The sequence below is a fragment of the Limulus polyphemus genome, unplaced genomic scaffold (genome assembly GCF_000517525.1).
Source record: "Limulus polyphemus unplaced genomic scaffold, Limulus_polyphemus-2.1.2 Scaffold333, whole genome shotgun sequence".
Lineage (NCBI taxonomy): Eukaryota > Metazoa > Arthropoda > Merostomata > Xiphosura > Limulidae > Limulus > Limulus polyphemus.
In genome coordinates this window covers 380,809-397,409 of record NW_013665943.1, presented here as the reverse complement: position 1 = coordinate 397,409, position 16,601 = coordinate 380,809, and the positions used below count along the sequence as shown (strand labels likewise).

The 16,601-nt window shown below is 33.9% G+C and overlaps 1 protein-coding gene across 1 annotated transcript in view; it reads right to left on the bottom strand.

Annotated features, from left to right (window-relative positions):
* LOC106457450 (dynein heavy chain 8, axonemal-like) overlaps nucleotides 1-16,601 on the bottom strand; it is a 459,787-nt gene that overhangs the window by 200,619 nt on the left and 242,567 nt on the right. The window contains exons 38-42 of the mRNA XM_022383398.1: nucleotides 6,449-6,636; nucleotides 5,190-5,276; nucleotides 4,649-4,756; nucleotides 3,678-3,812; nucleotides 2,318-2,479 (exon numbers count right to left, since the gene is read on the bottom strand). Coding sequence (XP_022239106.1) covers nucleotides 2,318-2,479; nucleotides 3,678-3,812; nucleotides 4,649-4,756; nucleotides 5,190-5,276; nucleotides 6,449-6,636 — 680 coding nt within the window. The remainder of the gene's footprint in view (nucleotides 1-2,317; nucleotides 2,480-3,677; nucleotides 3,813-4,648; nucleotides 4,757-5,189; nucleotides 5,277-6,448; nucleotides 6,637-16,601) is intronic.

Here is a 16,601-nt window from a genome sequence, read left to right as displayed (position 1 = left end):
ATTATGCTGGTTAAGATCATTAAAGAATGCAGAGGGACAACTGGCACATTGGATTGGAAAGATAGACCAATACAGTTATGATATTGAATATAGAGAAGGAAAATCTCATGGTAATGCCGATGGACTGAGCCAAAGACCCTGCAAAAATGACTGCAAAAGAGAGGTTGAACTAACCAGGTGTCATCAAGCTGAAGTCAAAGTGACTGTAGGAGTTGATGATGGTGAAGTAGAACCAAGTATAGATTTCAAAGCAGAACAGGAGAAAGACCAAGATTTGAAGCCAATAATTGATTTTTTAAAAGCAAGTGTTTTGCACCCTGCTTGGGAAAAGGTGTCTAGCTTAAGCTCTGTGACAAAGAACTATTGGGCACAATGGAACCAGTTGAAGCTTGAAGATGGTATTCTTGTCCGGAGATGGGAAACTGCAGATGAAAAAGTGACAACCTGGCAAACAGTTATACCGAGAAAGTTATGGGAAGTTGTGCTGCATCAATCCCATGATAGTTTAACAGGATGACATCTTGGAGTGAAGAAGACATTGAGTCACCTACACCACAGATTTTACTGGATAGGTATGAGGCAAGATGTGGAAGAATGGTGGGATGGTAGAAAAGTACAATTGGACACTGGGACAGGAATTGGCAAAGTTTTGTAATAGCTGCCAAGATGACTAGGATGTCTTACTCCCTCCACTGTTGATGGCCTATAGGACAGCAGAGCATGAAACCACTGGATACACTCCAGCAAAGTTGATGTTTGGTCGGGAACTTCGGTTGCCATTGGATCTGTTAACAGGATGCCCACCTTATGAAGAGTTGCCTGAGAATGTGTCAGAGTTCGTGAAAGTGTTATCTGAAACGATGGATGATATTCACCATCAAGTACGTTCAAACTTAAAAACGTCTGCTGCTTCCATGAAGCTATGTGATGATAAGAAATCTACTGAAGTCAGATTTGTACCAGGAGACAAGCTGATTCCATGAAGCTATGTTATGATAAGAAATCTACTGATGTCAGATTTGTGCCAAGAGACAAGGTGTGGTTGTATACTCCCAGGAAGACCAAAGGGAAGTCTCCTTAGTTGTCTTCTCTATGGGAAGGCCCATATGACATAGTGGATCGTCTCTCAGACGTGACTTTTCGAATAAAATGCGGTTGGCACTGACTGTGGACTTTCTGTGTACTAAAAGTTTGTATCGAGAAAGAATAAACTGATTTAATCAAGAAATGACTTGTATTGCTGAAGTTCCTGGGAAAGAATTTGTACTAGAAATTAACAAACAAGCAGATACACAACAATACAGATCTTTTGTGCTTCAGTTTAGCAAAGACAGTTTGTGAGTTATGCATTTCTAGAACTCGTGTGGTTATTTCTCATGAATCTGAAGTGGAAAATGTAAGTAAAAAACACAACTGCTGCTTATGTGATTTTTATCTCAAATTTTAGGCCTAGTGGTTTCTGAATATATATATACAGAGTTAGGAATTAACTTAGCATTATTTATTCCTTCAGAGGCAGGTGCTAAATCATTAAAATAAATATGTTACTATATCATTACATACATATATATATTACATTACATACATTTAACTTAATATTATCTTACGAGTTGCCTACTTACATTTTGTCTAACCATAAACTACAAATAACGATATAAGTCAACAGTCACATGGTGTTGTATGTACAAGGTGTTTATTGCTAAATGGTTTTGACAAAATGTTATGTTAGTTGTTATAAGCATTTGACACCAATGCATGCTGAGTTGTGGCATACAAATACTTCACTGTAGGTGGCAATCTACCAGTGCCTGATTGGATTTACTGCTCAGCATGTTAATATCTCTTGTCCAGTGTAACTTGCCTTAATGTCTGTTTGGGATTACTCAATGTTTCTTTATTGGGATAATCAAGGTTACTGTAGACAACCTAGTCATCATGTTACAGAACTGGATCATCGTAATAGCATTTCAGAGGATCTTTTGTCTCTCATTGTCTAGCCCAAGTGAGGGGGAAACAAAAGATAAATCTTAAACGCAATTTATAAATGCCTCTAATTCTGAATCCAAAATGGACAAATTGAGAGGAATGTGAAAAAAACATTGAAGTTTATGATTTTTATTAAAGGCCTACATAGAAATCTCACAATAACAATTAATAAAAAAGAGCAACACTGTGTTTCAAATACCTTGCTGCTAACTTTAACATATTTCATACATGCCAACTTCTTTTGAAACAAAAGAAGACATTAAAAATATACTTTCATCCAGCCCTAAAAACTACAAAAAAACCAACAAAAAATGCAATGCAACATGAGTACCTGAACTACTTTCAAGTTCCATGATGGATGATTAATAAGACCTGTAGCTTCTACTTGGTTTGCAATAGCAGTCTGGAGCTCTGGATAAGTGGCACTGTCCAGTTCAATGCCAGGAAACAGGTCACTAATCAGACTTAAGAACAAAGGTTCATCTTCATCCACCTATGTAAAAAAACATACAAGTAAGAAATTTTTTTTTTAAGTTACAGCACATCATGACAAAAAACATTGTCTTTGTTATCTAGTAGGCACACTGTACTATCTCCAAATTTTCCTGGATATAACTTTGAAATCATCCTATATCTTGAATGCTTGCCTCTTAAATATCATTAAGAAAATTAACTAAAAAAAAGAAATTAGTGTAAAATCTTCTGCAAAATTAACATCACTAGTTGAAATATTCTTATTCCACTCTCTTGCTGGAAGTCTGTAGTGATCTAGTAAAACAGTATTTAAGTTAAATTATTTTCATTCTTATTGTGGTGTAATATCAAAACATATTACTATATTTAAGAATTAAGTAATTTTCTTAGATTTATGTTTACACATCTAAAGCACATACAAAGCTTCCAAAACTCCCTTTGAAATTGTGTTTTAAAAGTAAACAATTTTTAAGTTAAAGCTGATGTATCTCTCATTTTACACTATCATTCATATATAAATATTTGAGTCAAAAGAAACATTAATATTATACCAGAAGATAGTTTATTGTTTTGCCACTTTATAGCAGGAAATACTAATATGTTAATGTCCAGAAAAACTAAACAGAAACATCAGGGTACAAATATGTCACACTCTGTATTATTATTCATCTCATGCGGTCAACATAAGAAATCACAACACTGTTTATTATAATAATTCCTGTGCTATCAGAATTTTCCATTTTATTAAAAGAGGGCCACAAATCAATAAAAATGAAAAATAAATAAATAAAAAACATCTTTGACTAAATTATTTAAATTATGTATAAAATATAAATGAAAAAGTACTTTACTGTAACTATAGTTTAGTGTATTTAGTGTTGCACATATATGTGTGTGTGAAAAATAAGTTCTGTTTATGAAATATTAACTAAAACGTTTCAAACGTAAACACAGCAGCAAAAACAAAAATCATGTAACAAAAACAATCTTGCCAGTTTTGATATGTTCATATTTTCAAAAACTCTCATTACAATCATCCATTCAGTTTGTAACAAAAACAATCTTACCAGTTTTGATATGTTCATATCTCGAAGAACCCTCATAACAATCATCCATTCACTTTGTAACAAAAACAATCTTACCAGTTTTGATACAAGATTGTTTTTGTTACAAAGTGAATGGATGATTGTTATGAGAGTTCATCGAGATATGAACACCAGTTTTGATATGTTCATATCTCGAAGAACTCTCATAACAATCATCCATTCACTTTCATGTGGTCGGGAACGTTTTTCTGCTCCTAAAGTTCTCAATACAGATAATATATTACGAAGTCCAAAATCATAATGAACCTACCAGAAAAAAAATAATTACAGTAATGTGCTCAGAACTTCATATGAAACAGAACTTTCTGTGAATTGTACTTGCTACTACAAATGGTATTACAGGCTTTCATATTAAAAAAAAATTGTATATGAAAATAAGGTTATGGAATTCAAAATTTGAAGTAAAAAAATATTAACAATTTTAGATTTTTGAAGAATAAAAGTAACAATCTGACCAATTTTTTAAATTTTATAACAATTCATCGTAAATATAACTTTAGATTTTGTTTAATCTGTGATTTGTACACATTCTTAGATTTTATAGAACTTAATTATTAATTTTTTATCAAAGTATTTCAATATATTTTTAGTATTGACAGATCAGGTAAGTTGCGAATACAGTAAATACCTGATAACAATTCTTTCTGTGCAGGCTTTAATGACAGTTCCTTGAGTTGAAAACAACAAATCAAAAGTATCCTCATTGAGTAGCAGTTTGTTTGAAGATAAGTTATTTTGAAGGTATTTAATGGTTCTGTAAAGTTTCTTTTTTCATACATAGTAACACATATTTAAAAATATATTTGTATCATTATCTTTTCACATATCAAAACAGGAGATAATTTAGCTGACAAGTTTACTTATGAAACTAAATTATTCTCCAATAATTTGAAAAATTTCCAAAGAGCTATACAAAGTTTATAGAATTGTATGAAAATTTTGGCATTTATTTTAGTAGATAAAATAAAATTTATTATTTTAAGTGTTTTTCTCCAAAGAAGAAACTTACAAATAAAAACAGACATTTTATCATGAGAAAAGCTAAAATAAATTGAGCTTGGTTAAATATAGAACCTTTATACCTGTCTAGTAAGTTGCTCCTCACACAATTTGTACAGAGTGTAAAATTTCTGAGCTAAAATAGCATTTTCTTGGAAACCACAGCTAGCAAGTTTTACCCTCATGATGATCTAGAAACATAACAAAAATGATTTGACTTTACAGAATATTTTCACTTTATTAAGAACTTTTCTTTAACTAGGTGTAAAAAAGCAATATCAGTAGTCTTTTATAATTAAGTATGAATTTGATCAAAAAATACATTTTAAAACTTAAACAATTTACAAGATTTAATCACATTTTGATATATATAAGTCTTACATCTAGTATAAATGACATTTTCCTTTTTATCTTTTAAATGCAAAATGACATTTTTACTGTTTGTGTACGTTTTATCTATGTATTGAAAACATTAAAAGTAAAATAGAGTAAAATAAATGAATGCAATTTAATTTATTTTAAGTAAAATTTATTTTATTTTAAGAAAATAAATTATTTCTACTAAATAATTAGATTTTGCATAAATATGTAGCATTATTTAAAGAACACAGAAGTGAAATATACTTGTCTGTCTGGAACCATCATAGCTACACTTCGGAATTGAACCTTTAAGTTTTCAGGAAGCTCCTGTCTACCTGCATAACCTGGATTCTGTAAGCATAAAAGGTTTTTTCAAAGCACAATTTGAAAACCATAGGTTAGTTAGATATACACAACTGTTTCTTTAAAATACAATATGAGAGTTATGACTTAGATAGTTGTAAAGTGTGAGTGTTAAATTTAGTATTTTTAGAAACAATAATTTATCTCGGGTTTCTTTATGTAACTGTGTACAAATCATACATAGTGTAATTAACTAGTGGGTGATTGATATATTGTTCTGTCATGTTACTAAAACCTTCTAAGATTTTCTCATTGTTTCATTGAGTATTCTTACATCATAACATCTCGTAGTGTGTAGAAAGTTCTAGGCATTCAGTCGGGTTAGATATAAATACGCGTCCAAGGAAGAAAGCTAAGTTATTGAAAAGTGAAAGAAACAAGTTACTGAGAGAGATAGTAAGACAAATCTAGACTGAGTAATTGTGAATTTATCAGCAATTACTAAGGTAAAATTATCACAGATTGTATTGCAATAACAGAGTAGGGAAGAATAATTTGTTTTGTCAAAGGTGTTCTGAAGTGATTAAACCCATTTGTGTGGACTTTGATGACAAAAAGAGAATTATTTAAACCTCTGACAATTATGATAACCAATAGTGTAACGAATTTTTGTACATATGTTTGGCTTGTTTTGAGTATATTATTTTAAAACAAGTAAATTGTATGCTGTCCATTTTTTGTTAAAATTTATCGCTAACAAGTCACAGATACCTACTGTAATGAATCCAGCCCCTGACAAGGTTGATGAAACATTAAAATCAAATGGTTTGTGTACTATAGAGCACTAGCTATATACTAATGATAATGCACACCATACAAGACAAAAAAAATGTTTCAAACTAATTTAGTATGGTAAAGATAATTTTGTATTATTAGCTATTGAAAAACTTCTATGAAATGAGCATTATCAAGAATATTAAATTAAAAAAAAACAGTGATAAACATGAAAGTGTACAAGTATTTGTTTCTCATAAACTAATATGAATCATATTTATAAAATATGTCAATTTAATTTTAATATATTTATTCAACATGTTATATTACTGTAAAATTGGAAGATATTTACAGAGAAAGTAATAACATTATATTTAACATTAAAAAGTCATTCCTATTTCATAACTTCTTTGTAGAAAGGAGTTATTTTCCTACATAATGCTCACCATTGTAATAAAAAGTCCAAATTCTGGGTTTAAGTTCACTTCATCACCATCAGAGAAAATAAACTGTTTTTTTCTTTCTTTTCTTGCAGAAAGAACAATATGAATCTGCTGGGCAGCTACAGACAGCACTGGAAGTTCAATGCGGTTGAATTCATCAAAACAACCCCAAGAGCCTGACTGAGCAAGACCTGCATTAATATCATAAGATAATGTCATTTTAGGTGTTTTTATTGTAATTTACCATCTACCATAAGATTATTTAAGGGTGTTTTCTAAATCGTAAAATAAAATGTATCACTCCTTCATTTGGGAAGATTTGAACTACAGAGGAGAAACAATGTACAAACCTTGTGAGAACATGTTCTTCTTATTGACAACTATGGTTTTGTAATAGTTATATTTTTACCTCCCAATTCACCTTCTTTCCAAATGGGAAAGAAATTTAAATAACAAAATATTGTAATAATCTACAAAGAAATTAGCTTTGTGCATACAGAGGTACAAGAGGCAAATTAAAAGGTTTATTTGACTGACCAAAGCAAGGGAATGTGCTCCATATGTGCACCCATTATGGCAGAAGGCCAGGGCTTGCCTTAGGGCCTTGGAAGCTCTTGGGTTCTGGATTGAATTTTTTGTATTTTCCTGAGAGTAATTCTCCTAATTTTAATGTATTTTTACTAGAACAGATTAAAAAGCGGAAGGCCCAGGTCGCTATTTTCCTATGCCACTGACATAGTTGGGTAACTAGAAAACTTCTGATTCACAAAATCTTGGAGAAAAAGTTAATAAGTGAACAGAGGACTCAGAGCTGCACAACTGATGAAATTCTGCCAGCAATATTTTTCATCGTTTTTATTTCTTTTAAAGTATTTCTAAATATTTTTCTCTTTGAGAAATTACTGTTGGAGCAAGCATGGAACATTTATGGAGAGAAATTATTGGGTCTTAGGCTTCACTTTAACCACAGCATTACTAGTAGTGGGTACAATGATTGTGTTCACGTAACATCATAAAACATTAGTTGTGTATTAGATGAAACTATAGCATCATCATTTACATATATTCATACAGTATGCTGCTTTTGTATACATCAAAGATGACATTTTATGGTTTCACCACAGAGCTGCAGTTCACCTGGTGTACAGGTTATACTCACAGATAACTTCTATATGACATCTAAACATAAAATGCTGATAATCAAGCCAAGACCTGTCATAATAACTCTTGCAACAACAATGATAGGGAGTCAAGCTTTTCCATTTACTGCAAACCTATCACCAGTCACTCTGCAGAAGCAGAAACATCAATGTCCTTTCCACTATCAGTGGCCAGATCTGATCTGGAGCTTGCTAGATTAAATGTTAGCATTTTCCTACATTGAAGATATATTTTCGATAGATACTTACCTCTTCTCAGAAAATAGCTTTTCTCGACTAGCACTGTTTTCTATCGGTGCAAATTGTCAATGCACACCACTAGCCTTCCACCTCCCATTTCTACATATCCACATGCAAATGAGCATGCAGCAACTCTCCACTAATGGGAGCATGACACCACTCCTCTTCAAATCTGCATTCATTAATCACTTCAAGATTCGTCAGAAGACCTAACCCATATATCATCAGTAGTGGGGAGGATGGGTGTGAAATGTGAGAGGAAATACATTTTCAGTGCAGGAAAATGCTAACTTCCCATGTGATATCTTACTTCCACTCACAAAGTAGTTAGAATCACACATTGAACTGGTGGAGGGCCAATGAAAAAATGATCTCCCTTTCGGAAGTGCTCAAAGAGAGACCAGGAGGCATGGAACCAAAAGAGGAAAAATTAAAACCTCAGCATAAGAATACACCACATCTGATCCAGGTATACACTTCACTATAAAAGGCAGAAAAACATGAAGGAATCCCAGAATATGTATGATCAATGAATGGGACTCCTGGGTGTTAAGTGGCTAGGCACAACAGACTATAGTGGTATTTCAACCGCATCCAACACCTGGCAGAATCTAGAACAGTACATCAGATCCATGGTAGGTAGAGGATCACCTAGCTCTTCACCTTGAAATGGGAAATGATAGGTAAGATGAGCTACCTTACCAAAATCCGTCTCCACTTGAGTGCATTTTCAATACAACCAACACCAAATCCACTGGGAACCAATATACAGCAGATGGTAGGAAGAGGGACTGCAAACCTGGGGTGCATTTCTAGTCCAAAACCTAGTGGCAGTGGACATTTGTCATCCAGTCTGCAGTAGGTTGAGGGATACTTGCCAGCACACATGTGAGGACTTACTTAGCTGAATCCTCTCCAACCATCACTAGACCTACAGGGAAAGTACATCTGGAGGATGGCAGGGAGGGAAAAACTGCAATGATATATATATATATTCATGATATGGTGGAGGGATTCAACCCAAACCTGGCGGCATCTGGAATTGTACATTTGGTCCACAGTGGGAAATGCGATACGCCAGTGACACTTGCAGAATGCCAATGCCCTACTCTAAACTGAGTGGTATGATTAATCACTTAGGAGGGCAGACTTCCATGGTTCACTTCCCAAGAGGCTAGGAACTGGTAAGGACTCCCATACCCCACTAGTAGAAAGGGGAGAAAAACCCGCTGTAGAGTCTGAAGGACTACATCACCAGAGACAGTGCAATGGAAGACCACAATACCCTACTATGAAAAGCAGAGCTACCATGTCAATGGAGTCGATCAATCAAAACCTGGCAGAATCTGGAATTGTACATCAGGTCCTCAATAGGAAGAGTCTTAATGCCATCAGAGATGGGCAGCAATCTCTGTCTGATTTGCTCATGTTAGTGCAAGAGTGTACAAACTGGGACAAACATATTTATGAAGCAAAAAACCACCAGAGAGAACTATTAGCAGTCCTATGGAACACCCCATCTCTACGATATTCATAACCCAAACCTGTGATGTAATAGTTTAATCATAGAGACACACAACCAACATCTGGCAGCATCTAGAATTGTACATCAGGTCTGCGGTAGGAAGGACTACAACCTAAATGACATTAAGCATAGCCACAAGATGGACAGTGTGAATTTAAAAACAAAAGTATACTAGATCAGGTATCACTTGTCATAGAGTGGTATCCACAATACACTAGCAAAAAGGCCTCTGAAAAAGTAAGAAAAGTTTGGAAAAAAAAAGAAGCAAATTTTCACAATACTAAAATGCAAAACTTGAAATAAATAGTAAGAAAAAAAAGTAAGTCAGTAGTATAACAGAAAATGTCATCAAATCTGCAAGCAAAAACTAGCATGTCTGTACAGTACAATTGCCAACTGAGAATTGATTAAGGAGTGCTGATGTGAAGAGGGTGTTGTTTACGACAGAAGTGGTATCACACTCTTATTGTTGGAGAGCTGCTGCATGATCATTTGCATATTGATATGCAGAAGCAGGAAGTGGAAGGCTAGTGGCATGCATTAAACATTTGTGCCAATAGAGGACATTGCTAGTCAAGAAAAACTATTTTGTGAGAAGAGATAAGATATCATATCAGAATTGTGGACCTGACAGCCTGTTTCCCTCCTGAGTTTAATGTCTGTTTGGTGGACATATGGACTCCTGTTCATGCACAAAAAAATAACACCTGTGCCACCAATGACAAAATTGTCCACAGGTGTAACAAGCATTTCTCCTTTAGTACTTTCTCTCACTGAATATCAGAACATTTCCTTCATCTGGATCATTGGCACAGCTGCTGCTTAACTGGCAGCCATTCAAAAGGAACCAAGTCACTATTGAGCACCTGTGAATGTGGCATAAGGTAGGGTTAACATTTGTTTTTGAACTGAGTTTCTGACAAAGCCACTTCACATGCCACAACAGGTTTCTTTTGCTTTGCCAACATGGTTGAGGTTACAATTTCATACTTTGTTACTACCAACACAACATTTAGTTAACAATAATTTCTTTAGTTTCCAAATGGTATTGCATGGATACTATGAAGCTTCTACAGAAATTTACCAAACAAAATGTGTTCTCAGTTTGCTGCTGGTATGCTTTATAGCATAGGTGTTGCTGCTCATCAACAAATGCAGTTAACTTCTCATAGGAATCACATTTATGATCAAATTCTACCCAGTTGATAGTTTTATTCTCTATCAGATCAAAGTTCTGAAGTTCCGAATAAACTCTTCTAGAATGGTTTCCCTGCTGCAGCACTCATTAGTTTCCAAAAACTTCACAACATAACACATATTGCTAGACTATCTGAATTAACCAAATGTGCATGAGCTCTGTCCATTGGACCAATCCTGTACTAGAGAAAGAATGTTGACTATAATTCTGAATTTACTAAATATAGCTACATAAAATATGGCATATACATAAAAAGTCAGCTACATTACAAACATGATGTTAGAAAAGCACATAGGTTCAAGAAAGCAATTTAACCTAAAAATATGATAGCACTTTTGAAATGTGGACCTTTCTTCTTTAGCCCTGGTTATATTGTATCATAGCTGTATTACAAATGTATTTTTACTCAAGATATGTCTGTGAATCAATGACATGAGTCTGAGACAGACTCTGACAAGTTGTAGTGCAAGTTGATGTTCATGTGAAAGCTAACAGTACTTTTGTCCACTGTATAAGTTGTATATTGCAAAATACAAATCTACAGTTTTGTTGTTGTTTTTTTCAGTATTCCTATATATACCATATCTGGTTTTAACTCTCTTTTATTATGAACTGTTACTAACTCAGCAGCATAGAGTAAAATGAATAGTTGATAACTCTGACATCATATACATAATACCATGTACAATGGCAATCTGTAAGAGGTCAAGGTATGCACATTTTTAACCCTAACCATGTGCATAGGATTAAGAAGCAAATACTGTGACATTTGATCCTGGTTACAGGAATTCCAAGTAGCTATCTTTCAAAATTACTTAAGGGAGTAACCTAAATCTTCCTTTGTTGAATCACTAAAGTATGAAGGCAAGATTTGATTTGTTTCATCTCACAACTTTCTGCCAGTTGTAGCAAGGGCAATAATTCATCATTAATGTTGTTTGCCATGTGTGATCACTGAGCTGGTGTTATTATAGATATTGAAGCCTCATTAGCCACTTCCAAGTGATCCATCCAGTACTGGACTATAAGAGTGCTAAATGTTGACCTACTGGACTCACTGTACAGACAGACCCCCCCCCCCCCCAAAAAAAAAGGTCTCAGTATAATTGAGGTTAGTTACACCCCACCATTGTCCTCAAACTTGGGTGATCTGCATAAGTATGACTAACATTTTCAGAGGTGTTTTGGATGAACAAAGCTATGATTCAGTCATGTCAGTGAATGAAGAAAGCAAGAAATTTTAGAATACATTCAATGAAGGACTTTTCCTAGTCAACTTGAGTCTCCTGACTCACCCTCAGATCAGTTTGGCCATTCTTATCTATTCCATAAGGTGTATCAGACTATAAAGGTAACTCTCGTATGGTACCTCACAGAAAATACACAAGATAAAGAGCTTGTAGATACCAGAGACACAACTACCAATACACAATAATTAGATACTGACTGATGGAACTAAAAGCTGTTTCCACCAGGATGGGCTGTTTCAAAGATAAACTGATCTCTGCAACAACAAGAGGTTTGTGGACCATGTACATGGAAGGATGCTGTAGTGACCTGCTGCAGGGAAAAAGAAAGAAATAAGACTCAAGTTTGAAATGAACAAAACAATCATTTTATTGGCTGAAGATAAAGGAAAAATTATACAATAGTTGGCTGTACAAGCTAGAAGGACTGCTTTTTTTGGTGCATTAAGCAAAAGTAAATAAATATACAGAATTGTATTTAAATGACAAAATTAAACAAAGGAAACTAGGTTCAATACATGAAAATGAAAATAAATATTTCTTTGATAAGTTAAAACCAAAGTAGCTAGTTAACTAAAAGCTTTAAAAAGAAAAAGAAAAGAATAAAACTTCTATATCACATATTTGTTCTTTTAATCTAAAAAAATAAGGTATTAAAAAATATCAGTTGAAGTTTACTTTTACAATAATTCATAAATATTTGTTCTTTGTATTTTTGATACAAATGTGTGAATAAACAATTTATATTTGAAGGCACAGAGCTTCATGTTATTAAGGTATTTTAAAATAAACATTTAGTTGGGATGACCTGTAACAGTAAGCAATTAGTATGCAGTGCTTAAAAAATTTAACATAGCTTGCTTATTACTGGCCTAGGATTAAAAGTCAAGATAAAAAAAAAAGCACAGATATACTTTTTCTCCATGTTCAATATTTGAAAAAGTTTTTAAATACTCTTTTGAAGCTGTCCACAAACCAGGAATTTTTATATGCAAAACATATATGCTTGTTGTGAGTTACTGGGAGAAAATTTATTTTTTTCAGTTTTAAAACAAATGGAACATAGAGTCTTGTTAGGTTTTACAGTAGAAAAAAAAAATATAATAATGGCTGGAGTACTCATCCTCTGGATGAAAGTTATGTAAATTCATGATTAATGAAAGGTTACCTTAGGACATGAAAAGTTGCTTCCCTTATATATAATTGTAAAAGATGCAAAAATTCTAATAAAAACTGAAAAAACAAAACAAAATGTGAAACTGAAAATTTGCATGTATCTTCCCATCACCCCAACAAACTTTCATGCCAAATATGGTGAAGTTCCATCCACACGAGGTAAGGTAGTGGTAAGAAATGCCCATAAAAATAACAAAACTGAAAATTTGTATGTATCTTCCCATGGACACAATGAAACTCCATTTCAAATTTGGTGAAAATCCATCAACAGCAGGTAAAGTAGTGGTAAAAATACGCAAGTGTAAAATTGCCCATAAAAAACACAAAACTGAAAATTTGTATGTCTTATTCCATGGGCCCAGTGAACTTCCATACCAAATTTGCTGAAGATCCATCAACAGCAGGTAAAATAGTGGTAAAAATACGTAAGTGTAAAATTGCCCATAAAAACCACAAAACTGAAAATTTGTATGTATCTTTCCATGGACACAATGAAACTCCATACCAAATTTGGTGAATATCCATCCACACGAGGTGAGGTAGTGGTAAAAAAATGCAAAACCACAAAACACAAAACTGGAAATCTGTACATACCCCATATGGACCTTAGAAATATTCATATCAATTTTGGCGAAGATCCATACAGTACTATTAGGTCGTCAAGAAATTAATGTCACGTTTTGGAACACTTTCTTTAAACACCCCCCCAAAAAAATTTACATCATATATAATAGTTAGATGAATCACATAAACATCATGTTAGTGTAGCCTACATAATGTATAAAGTTTAGTATACTCTAATCCTTTATAGTGATGGCATATGATGAGACACACATTCAGCATGTAATGCTGTTTGAATATAAGAAGGGAAACAATGCCTCTGTAGCCACAAAGAATATCAAAGAAGTTTATGGAAATGTTTTGAATGTTCTTAAGTATCAACGATGGTTCAGCAAATTTCGTTCTGGTGACTTTAACCTCAGAAACTGTGATGGCAGGGAACGACATGTTGGAATTGATATTGGTGCTCTGAAGACACTTGTTGAGTCTAGCCCAAGGCAACACACTTGTGAAATGGCCCTGAAATTGCATGTCTCTCTCCAAATAATGCATAAACATCTAAGAAATATGGGAAAACTCCATAAAGAAGGTGTTTGGGTGCCTCACCAACTCTCCGATGATCATCGTTTCCAACGTGTGAATGTTGCTTCGTCTCTTCTGGTGCGTAATGTGTGTGAACCATTTTTGGACAGAATTGTCACTGCTGATGAAAAATGGATTCTCTATGCGAATATTAAATGCCAAAAACAATGGCTCAGTCCTAGACAAATACCACTTATGACCCCAAAGCCTGGACTCCATCCACAGAAAGTGATGCTTTGCATTTGTTGGGACATCAAAGGAGTAATTCATTTCGAACTCCTCAATCCACAGCGAACTGTCAATGCAGACATCTATAGTCAGCAACTGGAACATTTAAATCCAGCACTTCATCAAGAAACGCCCTTCACTCGTCAATCGGGAAGGTGTTCTTCTTCTCCAGGACAATGCACGTCCACATGTGGCACGTTTTACGCAACACAAGATTATGCAGTTGAGTTCGGGAAGTTTTTCCCCACCCACCATATTCTCTAGATATGGCACCATGAGATTACCATCTTTTTCGTTCGCTGCAACACGATCTTAATGGGAAAACGTATGCAAATGTGGAAGGTGTTAAAGAGGCCATCTACACGTTCTTTTGCTTCAAAACCAAGTAATTTCTTTAATCAGGGCATTAACAACCTGATTGTAAGATGAAAAAAGCATCATCGATAAGAACTGAGACTATTTCATTTAATAAATGTTTTGTTTTGGTATATAAATTGTTCGGGTTTTTTCATAAAAAAAGGGATATTAATTTCTTGACGACCTAATATTTGACTAATTAAATTCCCAGCTGGATAGAATGGTGGTGATTAAGCGGAAAGTCAAATAGTCTCAATCTATGTTGTTGTTTTTTTGTTTAGAATGAAAAAAGTGTGTGTGTGAACATATAAACATTACATTAAGCAGTTATCCACACCTAAAGCTGTATAAAGCTTCATTCTGTGATGATCTAACAGGGAATTCTAAACAGAATAGGTGTACATAACGGGTACATTAGTTGAAAATGTGATAATTGAACGTATATTTTAGAATGAGGCAGGCAATTTTAAGAATTATCACTGAAATCCTTTTCATAATGTGATCCGCTCGGTTGAGAACAAAAGCCACAAATATTTGTTCAGAAAAGAAATCACTATTCACAACCACGACACATTAAATGACTAAAAATGTCATTAACATCGAGTATTCTAATAGCATTTTGTTCGCTTGATCCTACAAATTATGAAGAACTTACATTAAATGTTATTTTGGATTAGTCATTTATACACATTAAACATGCTGCATATAAACCTTACAATTAATACCTGAAAAACAACGGATCTCGTTTAAACAACTACAGTATCTATTTGTTGATAAAGTAAATAGCCTAAATTTGCAGTACAGATTATATTAAGCGTACGCATTTGATATAATTAACTACCTAACATTATACTGGAATTGATGTTATGATGTGTTATGATGATCATGTAATATATGATTGCAGTGTGAGCAATTATTATTACTTAAATAACACTGTGATTTGGGTTGAAATGTTGTCTCATGAACATCATTTATTTTTTATGAAGCAATTTACATTTTTAGAGAAATATTCACGTTAAAAATTTCAATTGTAAAAGTGCTTATCTGTCTTAATAGTTAAGAAATGTTAAATATAACTAAACGAGATTATTTTTCTCCATTAGGTTTTTCTTCTCTTTCTCTTCCTTAAAGAGATTACGGCTATTCAAAATGAGAACATCAACATCAGCAAACTGTCACTTTATCTTGATCAGACGAATGTTCCAACATCTTTAAAAACTGAAATTGGGAGAAGATTGTCGTTACCAAAAATCTACAATGTAGAAAAAGTGATGACAGGACTTGAAGTCTTCATGAGAAATCTACCTTATAAATTCATTTACCCTCAACTAGTTAAAAATTTGGAAGGGCGCTCAAAGATTAATGGCACACCTATTCCAACAAGTCCATCTGCATCTGGACTGGAGACGTCTATTTCACCAGCAAGTTATGGTAAAGCCCCTGTTATAATTCATGACGGGCGTACTAAAGCTTCGGACGTTTTACAGACAACACCTGCTGAAAAGTATGAAACAGCAGCTGAGTCTACAAATATAGGACTCATATTACCGCCAGATATTTTTTCACATTTTATAATTGGCAATGGAAACGACAAAACTGCAGCAACACCGCAACTATATTATGTTCCCTCGCCTGTTCCCCTAAACACACAGAGAGGACCCAGAGCAGGATATTCTCCTGGTTACGTCACATCTGCAGCGAACAATCCGTCAAGTTTAGGTTATGGTCTTCAAAGATATGGGATTCCAAACAACAAACGTTCAACCAGAAATAAACAACATATTATCCCCCGAATTCCTAGACCAACCAAAAAGCAGAAAAAGTTTAGACCACCTCCACCTCCATCTAGCTCTTATGACCCAAAAAAAGATAGCCCCTCCAC